The sequence below is a fragment of the Bos mutus genome, chromosome 20 (assembly GCF_027580195.1).
Source record: "Bos mutus isolate GX-2022 chromosome 20, NWIPB_WYAK_1.1, whole genome shotgun sequence".
NCBI lineage: Eukaryota > Metazoa > Chordata > Mammalia > Artiodactyla > Bovidae > Bos > Bos mutus.
The window spans coordinates 41978587-41996982 of record NC_091636.1 but is presented as its reverse complement, the minus strand read 5'-3'; the positions used below and the strand labels follow the sequence as shown (position 1 = coordinate 41996982).

At 40.7% G+C, this 18396-nt stretch overlaps 1 protein-coding gene across 4 annotated transcripts in view; it reads right to left on the bottom strand.

The window, feature by feature from the left end:
- Positions 1 to 1991: 1991 nt before the first annotated feature.
- DROSHA (drosha ribonuclease III) overlaps positions 1992 to 18396 on the bottom strand; it is a 122887-nt gene continuing 106482 nt past the window's right edge. For all 4 annotated transcript variants that reach the window (XM_070357685.1, XM_070357687.1, XM_070357684.1 and 1 more), the window contains 6 exons: positions 10571 to 10712; positions 9089 to 9171; positions 8893 to 8996; positions 6670 to 6762; positions 5810 to 5856; positions 1992 to 2404 (listed from right to left, as the gene is read on the bottom strand). In XM_070357685.1, coding sequence (XP_070213786.1) covers positions 2274 to 2404; positions 5810 to 5856; positions 6670 to 6762; positions 8893 to 8996; positions 9089 to 9171; positions 10571 to 10712 — 600 coding nt within the window. In that variant the 3' untranslated portion in view covers positions 1992 to 2273. The remainder of the gene's footprint in view (positions 2405 to 5809; positions 5857 to 6669; positions 6763 to 8892; positions 8997 to 9088; positions 9172 to 10570; positions 10713 to 18396) is intronic.

The following is an 18396-nucleotide window of genomic DNA, read 5'->3' as shown; positions in this document are numbered from 1 at the left end:
AGAAAGCAACAATTAGAACTGGACATGAAACAACAGACTGGTTCCAAATAGGGAAAGGAGTACGTCAAGGCTGTATATTGTCACCCTGCTTATTTAACTTATATGCAGAGTACATCATGAGAAACACGGGGCTGGAAGAAGCATAAGCTGGATATCAAGACTGCTGGGAGAAATATCAATAACCTCAGATATGCAGATGACACCACCCTTATGGCAGAAAAGTGAAGAGGAACTAAAAAGCCTCTTGATGAAAGTGAAAGAGGAGAGTGGAAAAAGTTGGCTTAAAGCTCAACATTCAGAAAACTAAGATCATGGCATCCGGTCCCATCACTTCATGGGAAATAGATGGGGAAACAGTGGAAACAGTGTCAGACTTTATTTTCTTGGGCTCCAAAATCACTACAGATGGTGACTGCAGCTATGAAATTAAAAGATGCTTACTCCTTGGAAGGAAAGTTTTGACCAACCTAGATAGCATATTCAAAAGCAGAGACATTACTTTGCCAACAAAGGTCTGTCTAGTCAAAGCTATGGTTTTTCCAGTGGTCATGTATGGATGTGAGAGTTGGACTGTGAAGAAGGCTGAGTGCCAAAGAATTGATGCTTTTGAACTGTGGTGTTGGAGAAGACTGTTGAGAGTCCCTTGGACTGCAAGGAGATCCAACCAGTCCATTCTAAAGGAGATCAGTCCTGGGTGTTCATTGGAAGGACTGTTGCTAAAGCTGAAACTCCAATACTTTGGCCACCTCATGTGAAGAGTTGACTCATTAGGAAAGGCTCTGATGCTGGGAGGGATTGGGGGCAGGAGGAGAAGGGGACGACAGAGGATGGATGGTTGGATGGCATCACTGACTCAATGACATGAGTTTGAGTAAACTTCAGGAGTTGGTGATGGACAGGGAGGTCTGGCGTGCTGCAATTTATGGGGTCACAAATTGTTGGACACAACTAAGCGCCTGAACTGAACTGAACAGTTATATAAAAAAGAAACCCTCTATCCTTTCTCAGCCTTTTGGCTAAGATCAGGTGTAAAAAGAAACCCTCCAGATAGCTAATGGGTCACTCTCCTTCCCATCTTAATTCATATGATGCCCTTCTGGGCGGCTTCCCCAGCCACCTGATTGAAAATGGCACCATGTTACTCCCTACTTTATTCTGGCCATCATCTACGTCACCTTGTGACATAACACATTTTATTTCCTGTCATTGTGTGTCTTCCTTCACTAGCACGCTCCCCCAAGGGCAGGGAATTTTATTTTTTTCACTGCTATAGCCCCAGGGCCTATAACAGTGCCAGACACAAAGCAGACATTCACTAGATATCCATTAGAGTAATGGAAAAAAACATATTTGTTTTAAAAAAGAAGTTTTGTCTTTGTTAATAAGAAGCCAGTGAGGTTCAGTTTAAAATTAACATTAAAAAGATGTTACATCTTTTAATGCAATGTTAGCCCTTTATTACAGGGACCTAATAAAGGAGCTGCTTGGAGCTGCCTAAAGCTATGAACCCTCCTCTTCCTTCTGCCCACTCCCTCCCCAAATCCAACATAATTTCAAGATATTCTGAGACATTCTTGAAGTCTGTCTATAAATTTCTAAAAGGGTCCACTGACCCCAGGGTAAGAGCACCTGGTTTAAAGTGTCATCTGGCTTGGAATCATGATTTCTCCTGATTCTAGTGATTCAAGGAACATATGTGACTCAAATATCAGTCTTTCCCCCTCCCATTAGCCAGTTAAATGTTAAAGGGATTCCCTCTACAAAGGACTCACTGGTTAGTGAGGGTAAGCATAATGTTTGCAGCTGAGAACCTGATAAACACCAAGATGAAAGCTGAAAATGGAGATTAATCCAGAGATTTCAAACAGTACAGGTATTTATAGAGCATAATCCAAATATGTGGTAAAGTGATTTTTTTTGCTTATCCACTGAAAGTCTGGAGTCACAGTCTCAGAAAGATAGAAAGAATAGGATCTATTCCACACAGAATATACATTTTTAATTTTATTGTTTAAAAAGCAAAATAACTGGGAATAGACACATTTATCCAAGTGAAGTTTTACATTAAATAGAAATCAAACACTTTGTAATAAAGGCCATCCAGCTAAAAACCAAATACGAGATCAGTAAAACGAGAATGATGTGACTTTGTGTTTTATTTCAATGGGCAGCCTTCATTCAGCGTCTCCACAAAAACTAGGCTAGGTCTCAATGGGCAGCAGTCACAGTTATTAGGCAAGTAAATACACCACCACTTCCGTCCGTGCCTTCCTTTATTTCTTTATGTCTTCGGTCTCATCTGGCTCCTTCTCTTGATGCTCTCTTTCCCACCTCATTTCTTTTAACTCTTGTCTGTATTTCCGTTCAATGAACCGTTTCTGATGGGCCATCTGGGGAAAGTTATCTGACACAAGGAGATATATTTTACACTTAATAAAGGAGAGCTACCAGTGCACAGAATGATGCAAACTAAATGCAACACACACGCAAACAAACATGTATTTCACAGGAATATAGAGTTGCACTTTGTAAGGCAAGAGAAAAAAAAATTGCTCATTTTCTTCTAGCATTCAGGAACACAGTGGAAGTCTGCATGGGCACCTGGCTCTGGATTTCAATGTCTGATGTGAACCCGAGCATAAAAGGCACCGGAACACACAGCTGTTAAAACAAGCGTGTGACTTCAGCATGTTTCCAGCTAGGTATTTTAACACGGTTCTCCTAGCAACAAGTGACTTTTAGGGAGAGATTAAAGGCTATAGCAAAAATGAGTTGTATATTTTTACAAAGCTTAAACCCAAAACTTCAAACAAATAACAATATTATCACATCATTATTTACCAACAATTTCCCTCTTTCTGAATAGAGGAAAAAGATCAGACGGACAAAAGGAGGAGGCCACATCTTAAGTCACCGTTTCTGATAATTCAATCTGTGAAGTTTCCTCAAGAGACCCAAAGCTTATGAGCAATAGCAACCCAAGTACAGCACCTTCATTTGGTGAAAGGACATGTCGCTCAGTAGCACAGCTGAAGCTATATTTAGTTTGATATTTGACCCCGTTCAAGGGTGTTGACAGGGTGGAAATCTTGATTAAGATGTAAAAATTTTACAATTCAGTTGTTATTTGTGATATGTAATGAGTGTAGCAATGGAGTAAGAAACCAAACATGGAACACGAAAGAGTCATCTCATACACTTATTCGACAAACACACACTTCAACAACAAACATCACAGAGAGACGCATGAGCAAATGAGAGGGACACGAGCTGTCTGGTAACCGGGTACAGGTCTGTTCAACTCAAGAGGTACTACTTCATATTTAAAAATAAGGAGGGGACATACGTGTTCCTACTGCTGATTCATGTTGAGTACGGCAGAAACCAACACAATATTGTAAAGCAATTGTCCTCCAACTAAAAACAGATAAATTTTTAAGAAAAGTAAATTTTAAAAAAGTTAAAGAGAATCAGAGAGCATGGCATATTTGAGAGAGTGCTTGATTTTGTTACGGATGAAGCATTATAAACATATACAGTATATTCCCAAACCCTCCTTCATCTTCGCTCCCAATGAGTGGAAGACAGGGAGCGACAGGGTGGTGGGAAAAGAATATGAAAGGCAAGAGGCCTAAGGTAAGGGCCTAAGAGTCAGTGATTGATTTTAAGCAAAAGAGAAACATAATGGCATCTGAATTTTAGAAATAAAATAGCAGTAAGATCCTATTGGCTAAGTATATTAAACTGATTCCTTATGTACTGTACGAAACACAGGTTTCAAATACTGAGAGCATAATCCCACCACTCAGATATAACCACAGATAAGCTTTTAGAATATATCCTTATAATGAGCCCTTTTCCTATGAAGTAAATTTATACCTGACACACATATACACAATGTAAATGTGTACATATATGAATTAGACACACAAACACTTAAAATCATTCCCTGAGCCCAACTTACACTGGGAGAGTACAGCTATAAGCACACTTTGATGGATACACTTTTTTCACTTATTCTAGTAGTATAAGCGTTTTCCCGTATCATTACTCTTCAAAAATATTTTGATATTACAACATTTGGACAAAGCTAGGGTTGGTAGACTACTGTCTACGGGACAAATCTAATCCTCTACCCGTTTTGGTAAATACGGTTTGACTGGATCACAGACACTAGCCATCTGTATTCTGCCTGAGTCTATGGGCCACAACATCAGAGCTGTGTAATTGTGATAAGAGTATTTACTATCTGGTCCTTTACAGAAAATGTTTGTCAACCTCTGGGATAATTTATCTGAACATTTCTCTATGTTCAAACACACAGTCTGAAGGACTGATTGATTTTTTTAACTATTATAAGTCAACTTGTCACAATCATCATGGTTATGGAAACATTCACTCATAATGCCAAATGTTTTCTTAGGTTTGACTTCTAGAAAGGAAATCTCTAGATCAAAGGGTACGGACGTCATTCAGGACCTGACCGTACCGTCAAACTGCTTTCCTGCACTTTAAACTTTTATCTCCCACCAGTTCAGATGTGTAGGCCAGTCTTAGAATCAGCCATCTCTCCAAGTACTGTTTTATGGCTGAAAGCAAACAAATGAAAACTCCAAAGATTACCTTTAACAATCTTACAGGTGGAAAAATGGAGTCTCATTTTCATTACAATATATGTGACTGTAATAAAATAAATAATAAAATCCATATATATAATGGATTTTAAAAGCTCCTCAACAGAGTCAACAAAACTCTTAGTGAAATGGGGAACACGTGTACACCCGTGGCGGACGCATGTTGATGTATGGCAAAACCAATACAATAGTGTAAAGTTAAAAAAAAAAAAAAAAAACTCTCAGTGAAGATTCCATGGACTTGGGAGCCTGGGAACAACTCCCCACCCCTTGGCCCCCAAGCTCTCATCTGCAGATTTCCGCATGGCTACTTGGCCCTCCTGCCTTTCTTGGAGATTCTCCCAGCTAAGCATCCAGAGCCTGTTCACTTTCAGCTCTCCACACTTTGCTCTCGCCCACGCTGAGCTGGCAGCTGAAGCCTGATGGAATTGCACTGTCAGGTTCTGCCCACAGGTTTTGCTGGGTGGCACGATATACCTCAGAAGAAAACTTCCTTGTGCTTCAGCCTTTAATTTACAGAAGACTCTGCAGTTCCCTACAGGGTCAATTATGTAATTTAAGTGTCTTCAACCCAGCTATCCTACCCTTGGGAATCCATCCCCCAGAACTAAAAGCACCAATATAGAGACTTTTAGTATCAACAGTGATAAAAAGACAGAAACAGTATCCACCAAAAATTTTAAAAGCTGAATAAAATACAGCATATCCACAGCATGAAATATGATACAGCCTTTAAGAAAGAATGAATTGGAGCTATTATGACCTGGAGGGCTGCCCGTGATGTATTATCTAGCAAGAAAAGATGGATGCAGAGAAGTACGTAAATATCCCACTTTAATTAAACAGTGGCCAAACACCAAAAAGAAAAAACCTTCACAGGTTTAAGATTTTAGAACTATATACTAAGTCACTCACATGGGTTACGTGTGCTGAGAGTGGGACTCTATGCAAAATAGGAAAATGAAAATCAAAAAGCATTTGGGAATACTTTTTTTAAAATTATAAGCCTATTTTATACATATCTTACATTATACTACACTCTGTGCGGAGAATAATTATGAAAAAAGAAGATCACATTTTATCAGTACTTACCATTTTTCTACTTTCCCATTTTCTATCCATAAAACACTCATTACATTATGAACATATAATTACAGAAAGAGAGATAGGCTTACATTTTTCAAGTGCATCCATTGCTGCTCCCATTTCTGCTTGCTGAATACTATTAAAGAAAATGAAGACAAGGTACACTTTAAAGACTTTTTTTCCCCAAAACACAAAATATGGCTCCAATTTATTCAGGCTAGTTTTCATGTTTGGTGCATACAATTTTATCTGATTATTTCTACTGTCACATACTGAATTGCACAGATAGGAATATACACAAGGGCATGCAGAAATGTCATTTATCTGTACAAAGCCTGTTTAAGTTATTCGTTCCACACTTTCAACACTGCAATAAAACGCCTTCCACTTATATTAGGTCTGAAGTACTTCTTACTTAAATTTGAACATCCTCAGTGTAAAGTTTAAGAGGCAAAGAGTAAAAAAATACACATACAGACAGACTTCAAATCACTTCTCAGTTTAAGATATAAATTGGAAGGTTCAAAGAAAGGTGATAACATATGAAATTCTTTTTACCTGAAGATGAGAGCATTTCCACAAAGCTCAAGTGAATAGTAATAAGAGATCAAGTGTCTAACGGCTGTGTCACGCACGGCATGTTTCATAAAATGCTTGCAGCAGTGAACAGACCTTACCTGTGTGCACACCTGCTAATGTGGTTTTCTCTAGGCAGCCAAAGCCCTTTATGCAATGGCATTCCCACTGCTCAAGGCCAATTCTCAAGTCTGAGGCTGAGTTTGGTGGGGATATTAAGCCTTGAGATTCACTTTGCTACTACCCTTGAACACTCTAAACTCTAAGTTCAAAGAGACAGGCTGCAGAGTTTGGAAATACCAAGCAGATATGAATACTTCTCGGACACACAGGATGTTCATTTGAAGAAACTTAAAGCATCGTCCTCTCATACCTTGGTCCTTTCCCACAGCCAATTCTTTCTCCCTTGAAGTAGACAGCCACAGTGTAGGTCCTCGCGTGGGATGGCCCCACTGTCTGCAGAGTCCTGAAAGGAAAAGGAAAGAGCAGTAATTATGTAAAGTGCGACTTAACTGTTACTGCTCATACATAACTCCACGAAAAATCATGTGACTTACTGCTGAGAGAGAGGAAGGCAAAAATAACAAGAAAATTAAAGGAGTACAGTTTTGATTTGCTAATGTGACAAATATAGACAGCTCTGAAGTAGGAAATTTTTCAAATTCTATAGTGAATCTTGTGTATGTGTGTGTACATATATATATATATATATCCTCAAACCATTATGAACAGTATCTGAAGGCAAACAGTAAAGTATAAAATATTTTTTAAAAATTTCAAAGTGTTATTCCAAGTATTATAAAATTAAAGTTAGCCATTTCAGTCTGTTCATTGTATTTCACTGCTAATCACACGGCTAAAAATCACAAATATTTGGGTAATACACTGCAAGCCCCGTCTGAATAGCATCACATCCTTTATGGATTCTTTCTAATGAAAAATCAGAGATCATTTCAAGGGTATGTTATAATCGGAGTACACAACACAACTGCCAAAAAACAGAACACCGGGTACGCTCGATATTAATGACAGGGTGCAGATCTCAAGTGTGGTAAAACTGATAACTTCATGGAAAAGGGAAATTAAAAGTAGCCGGCAAAGATAATGGGACGAACACAGTAATCTTGGAAAAAAACTATGTAAAACAACCCCATCATCTTGATAAAAAAGAACAAGCTCGTCGCAGGCTTTCATGGGGGGACTTATGAGAAGGGGGCAGTCATTTCCTTTGTCTGTACTCACTGGGATGAAAGTATACGGATGGCTTCTTAAAGGTAGCGCTTATTATAGTAATCATGCCTGCACTATGAGAAGTTTATCACCCTCATTTTATTTATCGAACTTTAATTATCACTTTGATGAGGAGATACTTTGAGCCTTTCACGTAACACAGTCTGGATGTTCATTATGCTTATTAGACACATATTAAAGTGCTATTTCTAAACATTTGGGGTTTTTTCCCAATAAATAAAGGAAACATTGTTCAGCAGTGACAGCTTCTTGGGACAATTTATAGCAGCCTGCTGTGGGGTGACTCAACCTTTTCTTGGCCTCAGTTTTTCTTTTAGTGAAAAAGCCTATAACGTGTTGTGACTATTAAATAAAAACATAAAAAAGGATTTAAAATTCCCGGCTGCCACTCTGGTGTTTTCCCTTGAGTACTGTGAAGTCTGAGAAAGTCCACAGGATGGGGGTGGTGGTGAGGCTTTTATTTCATATGAAACACACAAATGTGTATACTTGTACACATATGTAAACAGAGACGGGGGTAACCCAGTACTAAAGCTAGATATTTAAACATCCTTAAAAACACATATCCAGACCATACCTTGGGAGGCAACCCACTTATTTTGATAATCCCTCCCTTTTATAATTCCTCTTTGAAACCAGCTTCTGAAACCACCTTCTGAGTGTCTCAAGCTAATTACCCAACTTCAGAGTCAAACCTCCCGTTTTCATCAAAACTGGTGTTACGTGTGCAGCAACCTGCATTTCCTTTGAATGACTTTTGGCTACTCCTCAAAGGATAAAGATGTGTCACTAAAGATATTCAAATGTACACAGCAGCTTTTGGTACACATCCTGGAAAGAAAAGTTCCAAATATTTGAATAACACAGCCGCGGTGAAGAACTGCCTGGCTTCCTACGGCGACTGCCTGTCAGGCGATCGGGACAGATGCCAGCAGGGCTTGAGAAAGAGAGACACCCAAGTACAGTTACAAATAAACAAGCACAGGCCGCCTGGGCTAGGTGTGCAGGCAGCACGGGCTATAAGAAATAAGAAGACAAACAAGAATGTATATAAGACAATTTAACCCAAATTTCTCTTATCTTGATCTCCTCATCTTTCTCCCAGGGAGCAGTTCACCGTATTTTAGAGATGGAGAAAGCACAGATAATCGCATGTGACCCACTTACTTAGAGCAAAAAGGCTCAGAGGCCCAGAGAGTTTCAGTGCTGGGCCCAGTCAGAGTCACGAAGTCTCCCCCCAGGGCTCTCATCACCACTGCCGCACGCAGTTAGCTCTTCCTCCTGGCACATGGAGGGTTATTCTAGGCTTCCTGGGTCCCACAGCCTGTGGGCAGCACATACTCACTTGTATAGCGGAATGTCTGGTTCTTTTCCTTCTGTCCTAAGAGTCAGGCAGCACTGCTGAAGCTGGGACTTGGGGTCGTTCCAATCCTGATTCAAAATGAATTCCTGTAGCAAGTTCCCCAAACAGTACTTAGTAAAGGATTCTAGAGTCACCAAGCATAGAGCAAACAACTAATTTAAATTTTATATGAGCTTACTTTTAATCGTGGAAAGAAACAAACATTCATGAAAGTATGAACGTATTCCAAGTCTTTATCAATGTACAGTGCTGCAATAAATGCTGAAAAAGAGAAAGGGTAACATAAGCCCCAATGCGCTGCCATTTACTAGAAAGAGTGAGACCGAGCCTTTTAAGAAACATTTTAATAAGGTTTTCACCTTCCAAGCCCTCTTTATTTTTTAGCATTACCATTTCATCTTGCTTCAAACAAGAACTACTCTTTATCACTAATATTAGAAACAGCAATAGAGATGTGTGATTAAGATGCAAAAACCACAAAGACCAAATTACATTTGTCTGAGGGCTAAATGAACAATTAGTTAGAACGATACGCAAAATGCTGCTGTATGTAGCAGGGAAAGAATGACATCAGGGAATGCAACCATGTTTACATCAAATAAATCAAAATAAAACTCGAAGATCAGATACAAGGCCAGAACAAGCACATCCGAAGGCCTGCTATTCTTAACACCAATCTTGAGATCACCCATTGACAGGGTCCGTGTCACATTTCATGAACAGAAATGGGACCATCTATGGATTCAATCTGCCGAAAATGGAGGAAAAATAAATACTGGGCTTAATGACAATATAACCAAATTTGCATTAATAAATGGTGACCCCAAAGACAACTTCATTATAAAGGTTATCTTAACCATGTAAACAAATGGTGAGTTTTCAAAGAAGGAGTTAAAAATAAGCTTCTGTTGAGCAAAAACAAAGGCTACTGAGACTGATCACTCTACTTAATTTTTTTGTACTTTTAATGTTAAGTTACTTTTCTTTAATTGAAAAAGAGATTCTTTTAAGTTCCTTAATCAGACTGCCTTTACACTTTGTAAATCAGCTGATTTGCATGGTAGACTTTAATATTTGTGTATAACTGTAGTTGTCAAAAATACCATAATATTAAAATTTTATAAAAGGTTCCAAGGCCCAGTGAATGGCCCACTTACTTTAAAGTAGTATCAGAAACAATAAAATTGTGCTTATAATCCTTTAATTAGCTTAACAGGATTACTTATAATGCTACTAGACCATATCAGAAACTGTAAAAGATGACAATGTTGTCCATAGAGCTTTGAGTTCATTCACAATAGATAATAATTCTAGTATTTCCTCTATGCCCATATCTAAAGGTTGCTGGTGGCAAAAAAACAGCTATAATTCACTATTACTGGTCTTCACATTCTGCTACTGTTTCACACAAAGAGATTTGATGGCTAAGCATTAAGACGGAGGGGGTGGGGGCGGGGGCACCAGTGAACACAGATGGAACATAAATCCATTATTCACATGTTTTCATTCCAAATCATTCTCTTTCAAACAAGCTTTGGAGAGAAGCATAAATCAAAATTAAAATAGAAAAGAGGTTTCTTTAGTCAGAATATCATAATAATGAGAAGTGGCAAACTTTGAATCTGCAGGTTAAGAGAAAAGCTTTCTCTGTAGGACTCACATTCCAAAAGGTCAGCCAAGGTCTTGGTTCTCAGGGCGACAGGTCTTTTGGTCTTGTCGTTGGTGATGGCGTATTCCTGCATGCCCAGTTCCTCCGCCACCTTGGCCTGAGTTCTGTTATTCACCAAAGAGCTTCGCAACAGCTGGCCAAACAGAATTGAGATACATTTAGAAGCCATTTCACTTCCGGTCTCTCTCTCGTTCCTGTGTTGGGTCCAATCAGCCTAGACCATCTCACTGACAGGGACATCTAGGCAAGCAATGGCTTATGTTTTCAACCACCACCCTCAGGCGGCAGTGACAAACTCGACGCGCTTCCAGCTTCTTAATAACTTCCTCTGCTCCTGAATTTTACCTAACTGACCTTTAAATAGTTCATTTAGTTGTTTAGTAGCAGTGAGCGGTCTTGAGGGAGAGGCGGTACTATAGTAAAGGTCAAAGATTCCATTAAGTTTAATGTTACTAAAAGAAGGAACATTAAAACTAGTAAAAATCAACTTATTGAAGTATAATTTACATCCAACAAAATACACCCATTTTAAGTATAAACGAGTTCTGACAAGCTTCTACATTTCCATCACCCAAACAAGTGATTTGGCCCCTTGGTGATCAATCATCTACCACCAGGCGAACTTGACCTGCTTTCTGTCACTGCATACTAGTTTTAAAGGAGCACTCTTTAAAAGTCAAAAATAAACTTCATGTTGTACAGCACTGATGCTAATTTTGATAATACAGGATTTGTGGAAGTGATGCTTTGGTATTAATTAAAATATTTAAATTATTAATTTACATCGTTACTTTTGTTCTTTTAAAGATTTATACTATATATCGTGACTCACAGTTTTTCAAGCTGAGATCCTTTATTTTTAATCAAATTAATATATAATTTTCATATTTCAACTTCAGGAATGCCAAACAAAAATTTCTACTAGGAATTTCAGTCAGCTAGGAATCCTCTAAGGACTATCTAAGCAGTAGCATTAAACAGTGCGTGAAAACTGTACAACCAGTCCATAGTAGAGGCGCCCATAAAACAAGCATGCCGTAGGAATTTAACAGTCACTGATCACTCACTAGGGGAAGGTAGGGAGGGAGGCCGGGCAAAGTGGATAGACACAGAGATGAGAACTCACCAAACAAAAGCTGAAAGTCATCAACCCCAATCTGCAAGATCTGGGGAAATAATGTGTCTAAAACTTGAAGTTTTTCTTACACAGATAAAACAAACCCGTGGTCTAGTACAGTTCCTGCTAAGGAATCCCTGATGCCAGGCCCAAGGCTCAGGAAGCAGCTGCAAGTGATGCTGGTATTATACCCTCCACCGTTCCACATCGCACTTTGCTTATTAGATGCAAGTTTTATGCTCTGTGGCTCCATAGTGTCAACTGAGCTTATGAAAATCAAGATTTATTCTCAATGCCTGAGATTGCATCCTTGACAACAGATAAATAAGAAACAATATGTTCTTAATTTGTCTGACAATGATTCATGAAGCAGAAACACAACTGGATCTTCATAAGCCATGCTTGCTGTTGAGTTACAGACTATTATTATTCTTTGCTTGTCTCTGTTCCTTTCCTCCGATCTCCCCCTAACTCTATCTTTTCTTCAACACAGTGTTTCATTAAAATTAATATCCACAGAGAAGTTCAAAATTAAAAAGGCCTAGCATAATAACATTTAAAGAAGACACGATCAGGGAATTCCCTGGTGGTCCAGCAGTTAAGACTCAGTGCATTCACTGCAGTGGCCCCAAGTTCGATCCCTGGTCAGGGAACTAAGAAATCGCAAGTTGCCCGGTGCGGCCAAAAACAAAAACACAACCAATAGAGTTGTGCGCCCACTAGTCTAAAACCTGAGCTGAAAAGGAGACAGCTTTTTTAGTTTGGATTTATAGTCAGGGAGGTTCACATAGTAGAGGCTGTTGGAGAACAGGAGGGTTATTTTGAGAATAATATTTTGAGAATGCTTAGCGAACTGGGTTCTCAGTATATGCTTTTGGTGAGAGAAGAAAACTCTAATATGGGCTGTGTGTATGGAGATTTCATGCCTTAGAATCAACAAGCCTGATGTACACACATGTGAGCACACAAACCATAACACATCACTTGGTTACTGGGCCCCAGCTGCTGCCTTCCAGCGTCAGGGCTCCTCATTCAGTGCTGCACAGTGATGCTGTCAGTGAGGATGGAAACAGAAATGCTACCAGTTAGAAACACTACCAGTTTTATTTAAGATACACCCTGACGGGTCTTAAAGCACCAACCGTGGCCAGCAGAAAGTGAGATCTTTCAGTTCTTGCCAAAACGTAAAGCTGGAACCAAAAGTCATGGGTGGGGAGAAGGAAGATATAAATCATCCACACTTTTAGAGTCAGTTTATATTTAGAAGGAGAGATGAAAAGAGGTAAGGTGTTGCTCTGTACTCAAACACAAAAGTCTGAAGAAAGCCAGTTCTTTAAGTGACAACCTCCATCCCTGGCCTTTGCTGAACTGTATTTCAGAATAAATCATGCTATTTGCCAATGAGTGAGATCAGGAGGGGATCACAAGGCAAAAAGCTACCAAAATATGGTCGTTCAGAGCAACAGTTGTAGAGGCTGATGCTAGGCTAGGCCCTGCACTGCCAGCTGAAGATCCTGAGATGACCAGCATCCCGTGGCTGCCCTCCGAGAGCTGCTCGTCTCCAAGGGAAGCTGCACACAGATGGCCAAGGTGACAGCACAGCCCACAGCGCACACATGCACTCCTCTCCAACCAGGTCTTCCAAAGGAGGGGACCTGACCCCAGAGCAGCAACATTTCAGAGGCTTGATGATCTGGCTGTTATATCAGAATCACTAGGTAGTTCTGACACACTGGTACTTAGGCCTCTTTCCAAGAAGCAAGGAATTAGAATTTCAGGACATGTACATTTAAAAAAACTTCAGGTAGGTGGACTCTGATGAATATTAAAGAGTCAGAACTGAAAAGAATGAATCTGCCAGTGGCAGAAGAATGGGTGCTATGGTCTGAATGTTTGAGTTGCCCCAAAATTCAAATGCTGAAATCCTAAAGATGATGGTATCAGGAGATGATTAAGTCATGAGGGTGGACCCCTCATGAATGGGATCTGCGCCCTTATAAAAGAAGCCCCATACTGATCTCTAGCCCCTTCCACCTTGTGAGGAGGGTACAGTGAGAAGTCTGTGAGCCAGAAGACAGCCCTCACCTGACCATGCTGGCACTCTGACCTCAGACTCTAGATCTCCAGAACTGTGAGCAATAAATTTCCACTGTTCATAAGCCATCCTGTCTGTGGTACTTTGCTATAGCAACTGGGATAGACTAAGACAGTATGAAAGGGTTTTCTAGGAAGAGGAAACAGCTCATTCAAGAGCAAGGAGCCATGATACAGAAAGATGATTACTGGGTAGAACTGGAAGAGAAATCTCAGCCTGGTGGGGAGGACCTGATGCAGGTGAGTGAGGCTGGCTAGCCTCTGGGCGGGGAGAGCTGGCTGACCTCTGGGCAAGAGAGTCTGGTAGGGGAGGTAAAGAAGTCTGTCTTTCCTGTAAGGGAAGAGGAATCACAAAGGGTGTCAAAATGGGAGCAGTGGCAAGGTAGTCTTCTGATTTTAGAAAGACTATTTTGGTAGATGGGTTTGGATGGGGTAAGACACAAGGTTTGCAGATCCTGACGCTATAAACTACCATTTTACAAAGAAGAAAAAATTTTAGTAGAAATCTAGAACACCAACATTAAGCACCCAAGTGAGCATGAGATACTTATTAGAATGTTTTGCAAACAGTGCCTTGAGTTAGATGTACTGGATTGGCCAAAAAACGTGTTCAGGTTTTTCTGTAACGGCTTACAGAAAAACACGAATGAACTTTCTGGCCAACCCAATACTTGTAGAAAAGCAAACGACTTGGCGCCAAGCTGCCTAGGTGCAAAGTGTGGCTCCACCACTTCCTCGCTAAGCGATCCTGTGTAAGTTACTAAATCTCTCTGAGGCTCAGTTTCCACTTCCACTGAACGGAGAAAACAGTCCCTACCTCACGGGGATGTATGGAGAAGTACAGTGAATGTGCATACAATCTAAGCACAATGACTGACACATAACAAACACACTGGAGCACCAGCTGCTGTTGTTTGGCACTGCCGTTATCAGCTAAGACATGCTCAACTCTGGTTATGGGGGAAAGGTTATAGAAAGTTCTAGGAACTCCTTTGGATTTGTTTTCAATGCAAATATTCTGGATACCTGTTCACTGTCTTCAAAGCTCTCCATTTTACTAACTCTAACCTGTCCTTAACAACTTTTTTTAAAAACACTGCCTTACTCCCACCCACCAAAAAAAAAAAAAAAAGATAAAATTTAATTTGCAATCACCGGAAAAAATAAGGAAAGCTGTACTAAGGGCTCACTATAAAGCTGAGAGGAAGACTGCTGAGTTCTTGAAGCAATGGCAAGGATCGACAAATTGCAAATTGTGATTTTGAGAATCCAGGGTGCTTAATGTTGGTATATTATCTCAACACAGCAGTCTTTCCAAATTCAAATTTTACTAAGAAAAAGGTTTACTGGTTTAAAATAAGCAAAGAAACACTCTGGCACTCTTCCTTCAACTTCTACTCACTCTTGATTCGAAAGAGAAAAACCACAGCTGTGGGACATGAGCTACCGAAGAGGGCCCCCTAGTGTAAACAGGAGAGTCTGACTAATTATCCTGAAGACTTTAATGTAAGAGCATGGGATGAAAGACAAATGTATTATTAAAAACGACAGTGATGTGCCTCACGGGTCTCTCATACCAAGAGTGGTGGCCAGATGGCCTCCATTTCCCGTGAGAACCGAAGAAAAGGTAGGCAAGTGCTAGCAGCCAGAGTGCAGGTCAGGGCCGCACAGCCAGTTTACAACAGTGACGGACAAGTTCTCAAATAGGAGCTGCGGAATCTGCCCTCTCAGAGATCTGTCAGCTCACACACCCGTTCACCTGATTCATGCCTCGTGCTGTCTGGAGGCAGCAGGGAAGGATTAGATCAAGGCTTCCCAAAGTTTATCTGCAACCCTCGCTTTCTCATTGTCCCAGTCATTCCTCTGTTTTGTTTTGTTTTTCTTCTTTTTCTCTCTTTAATCTTTTGGCCACGTCACAAGGCACAGGGGAGAATCTTAGTTCCCCGACCAGGGATCGAACCTACGCTGCCCTGCACTGGAAGCATGGAGTCCCAACCACTGGACCACCAGGGAAGTCCCCTCCAAATCATTCCTCTAAAAATAAAAATTTCAAGATACAAATGAACTTACCTACAAAACAGAAAACGACTCACAGACTTAGAGAACGAACTTATGAGTGCTGGGGAGCAGGATGGGAGAAGAAATAGGGAGTTTGGGAGGGACAGGTACACACTGCTGTATTTAAAATGGGTAACCGATGGACCTATTGTAAGACCGACTATACAGCACAGGGAACTCTGCTCAATGTTACGTGGCAGCCTGGATGGGAGGGAGTTTGGGGGAAAATGGATACATGTATATGTATGCCTGAGTCCCCTCAGTGTTCACCTGAAATTACCACAACACTGTTAATCAGCTATACCCCAATACAAAATAAAAAGTTAAAAAAAAAAAAAAAAAAACTTAAAAATAAATAAAAACAAAAATTTCTGCAAGTTCATCTTGCTTGTGGATACCAACACTGGGCACAGGCCACACTGTAGGCATGAGACTGACAAGTATCTTTAGCTCTGTAGTTTGCAGTAAAGGCTAAGACAGAAGAAGGAAATAGACACAAAAACTCAAATGCAAATGTTAAAAAGTTGCAAGTGTGACAAGAAAGGCATTCTTGTCTGAGTAAGTGCTCTTTGAGACCTCCTCACTATTTACCCCCTCACTATTTACCCTGACTCTACTGAGTAGGTTCTACCCTCAAAAGCCAAAAGTTCTATGAAATAGAACCTCCTTCCTCTACATCCCCATTTGAACTCTCATCCCTAGACAACTGCATAAGCCTGACATTCCTTCCCAAACAGGCCTGCTTGAACATCCAACTTACAGAACACTCTGTTTTCCTCCATCAGCACTCAAAACTTGAAAACTGCAATTTCATTTGTTCAACTGTCCTTAGTCTCTATGAAACAAGTGTGCAAGGGAATAGCTCCGGGCTAACTAACGCCTCCCTGCAGTTGTGTGCTCTTTAATCACAATAATGATTTTTAGCCATCCTTTCCCTGCCTCCCACCCAGCCAAATGCAACTGCAATAAGCAATCCTTCACAAATTTTAAATTACTTTTAACCCTTAGACATTCATAAATTAAGTTTTCAGCTTCTTTCCTTACACATAAAACATGCTATTTCTCTCCAATGCCACTTCCACTTCCCTTTCTATATGAGTTATCCATCCACAAAACTCTCATTCTTCTACTTATCAAATATGTATTGAGAGCTCACATATGCCAGACACTGCCGGGCATACAGTGATAAATAAAAATATGCTCTCACATAACTTTCAGGCTTGTGGGACAGGCAAACTCAAAAAATAAGTGTCAAGAAGGAGAAGAACATGGAGATTTGACTAGAAGGTTCCCCTTGCATGCAGCAGTCACGCCCGAACTGACATCTCAGGCAGAGGAGGAGCTAGCAGGCAACTGAGAGGAGGGGCTTGAAGTAGAATGGTCTCCAGGTAGAACAAACCCCACGGCAAGAGGGGGCATAGAGGAATGCGAAGCAGGCCAGGTGAAAAGGTGCAGAGTGAAAGACAGAAATGTGACATGAGGTCAGGCAGGTGGACAGGCTTGTTCTTTAGTCACTCTCCAAAGAGCAAATGAAGAGCGTTAGAGTGGACTATGGTGATCATTCACTCAGCCTATTTGCTGAGCACAGACACGCCAGGACTGTTCAAACATCCAGGGAACCAGGGATGAAGAAGAGAGACAAAATACCTACCCTCATGGAGTTAACACCCTCATGAGAGAGCACAGACGGTAAACAAGTAAAATATATAGTCTGTACTAAGGAGGAGAAGGAAGGAGAAAATGGGAGGTGAGATTCTAGACAGGAGGAGGGGAGCTAGGGACGAGGATGGGATTTTCCAGGTGAGAGTCCTGGAGTGGATTGCCATTTCCTCCCGACCTAGGAATCAAACCTGGGTCTCCTGCATTGCAGGCAGACGCTTTACCGTCTGAGCCACCAGGGAAGCCCACTATTCAAGCAGAGTGAATGAAAGAAGGCCTCACTAGTGATGACATGTTAACAGAGGAGAGGGATATGGCCATAGCATGTGCAAAGGCCCCAAGGCAAAGGCCGGCTTAGTGTCCTGCAGGAATCTCACAGAGGCTAAAGTGAAGTGTCTAGGAGAAAAAGTTAGAGACGGTAGCAGGAAGGCCAGTCATACAGGGTCTTGTAGGTAACAACACTATCTTTTACCCTTGAGATGAGGTATATTCAAAAAGTTTTGCACAGAGGGGATTGTAATCTGACGTTTCTTTAAAACCAACCCCTCGAGATGATGTGCTGAACACAGACAGAGGGGTGGGGAAAGATGTACCAGTTGGGAGGCTATGGTTGTAATTTAAGGTAAAGATAATCATGGTCCAGACCAAGTTGGTTTAACAGTGAAGCTGGTGCAAAGTAGTCATGTTTGAGACAAACTTTTAAGGTAAAATCAACAAGCTATGCTAATGGGTAGGAGGTGTTAGCATGAGACAGAGAAGAGTTAAGGACAACTCCAAGGTTTCAACCTGCGCAACTAGAACAGAATGGTCCTTACTGATATGGAAAACACCAAGGTTTGGGGGTAGAAATCAGTTTTGTTTTGGCCATGATAGGTTTGAGCTGCCTGAC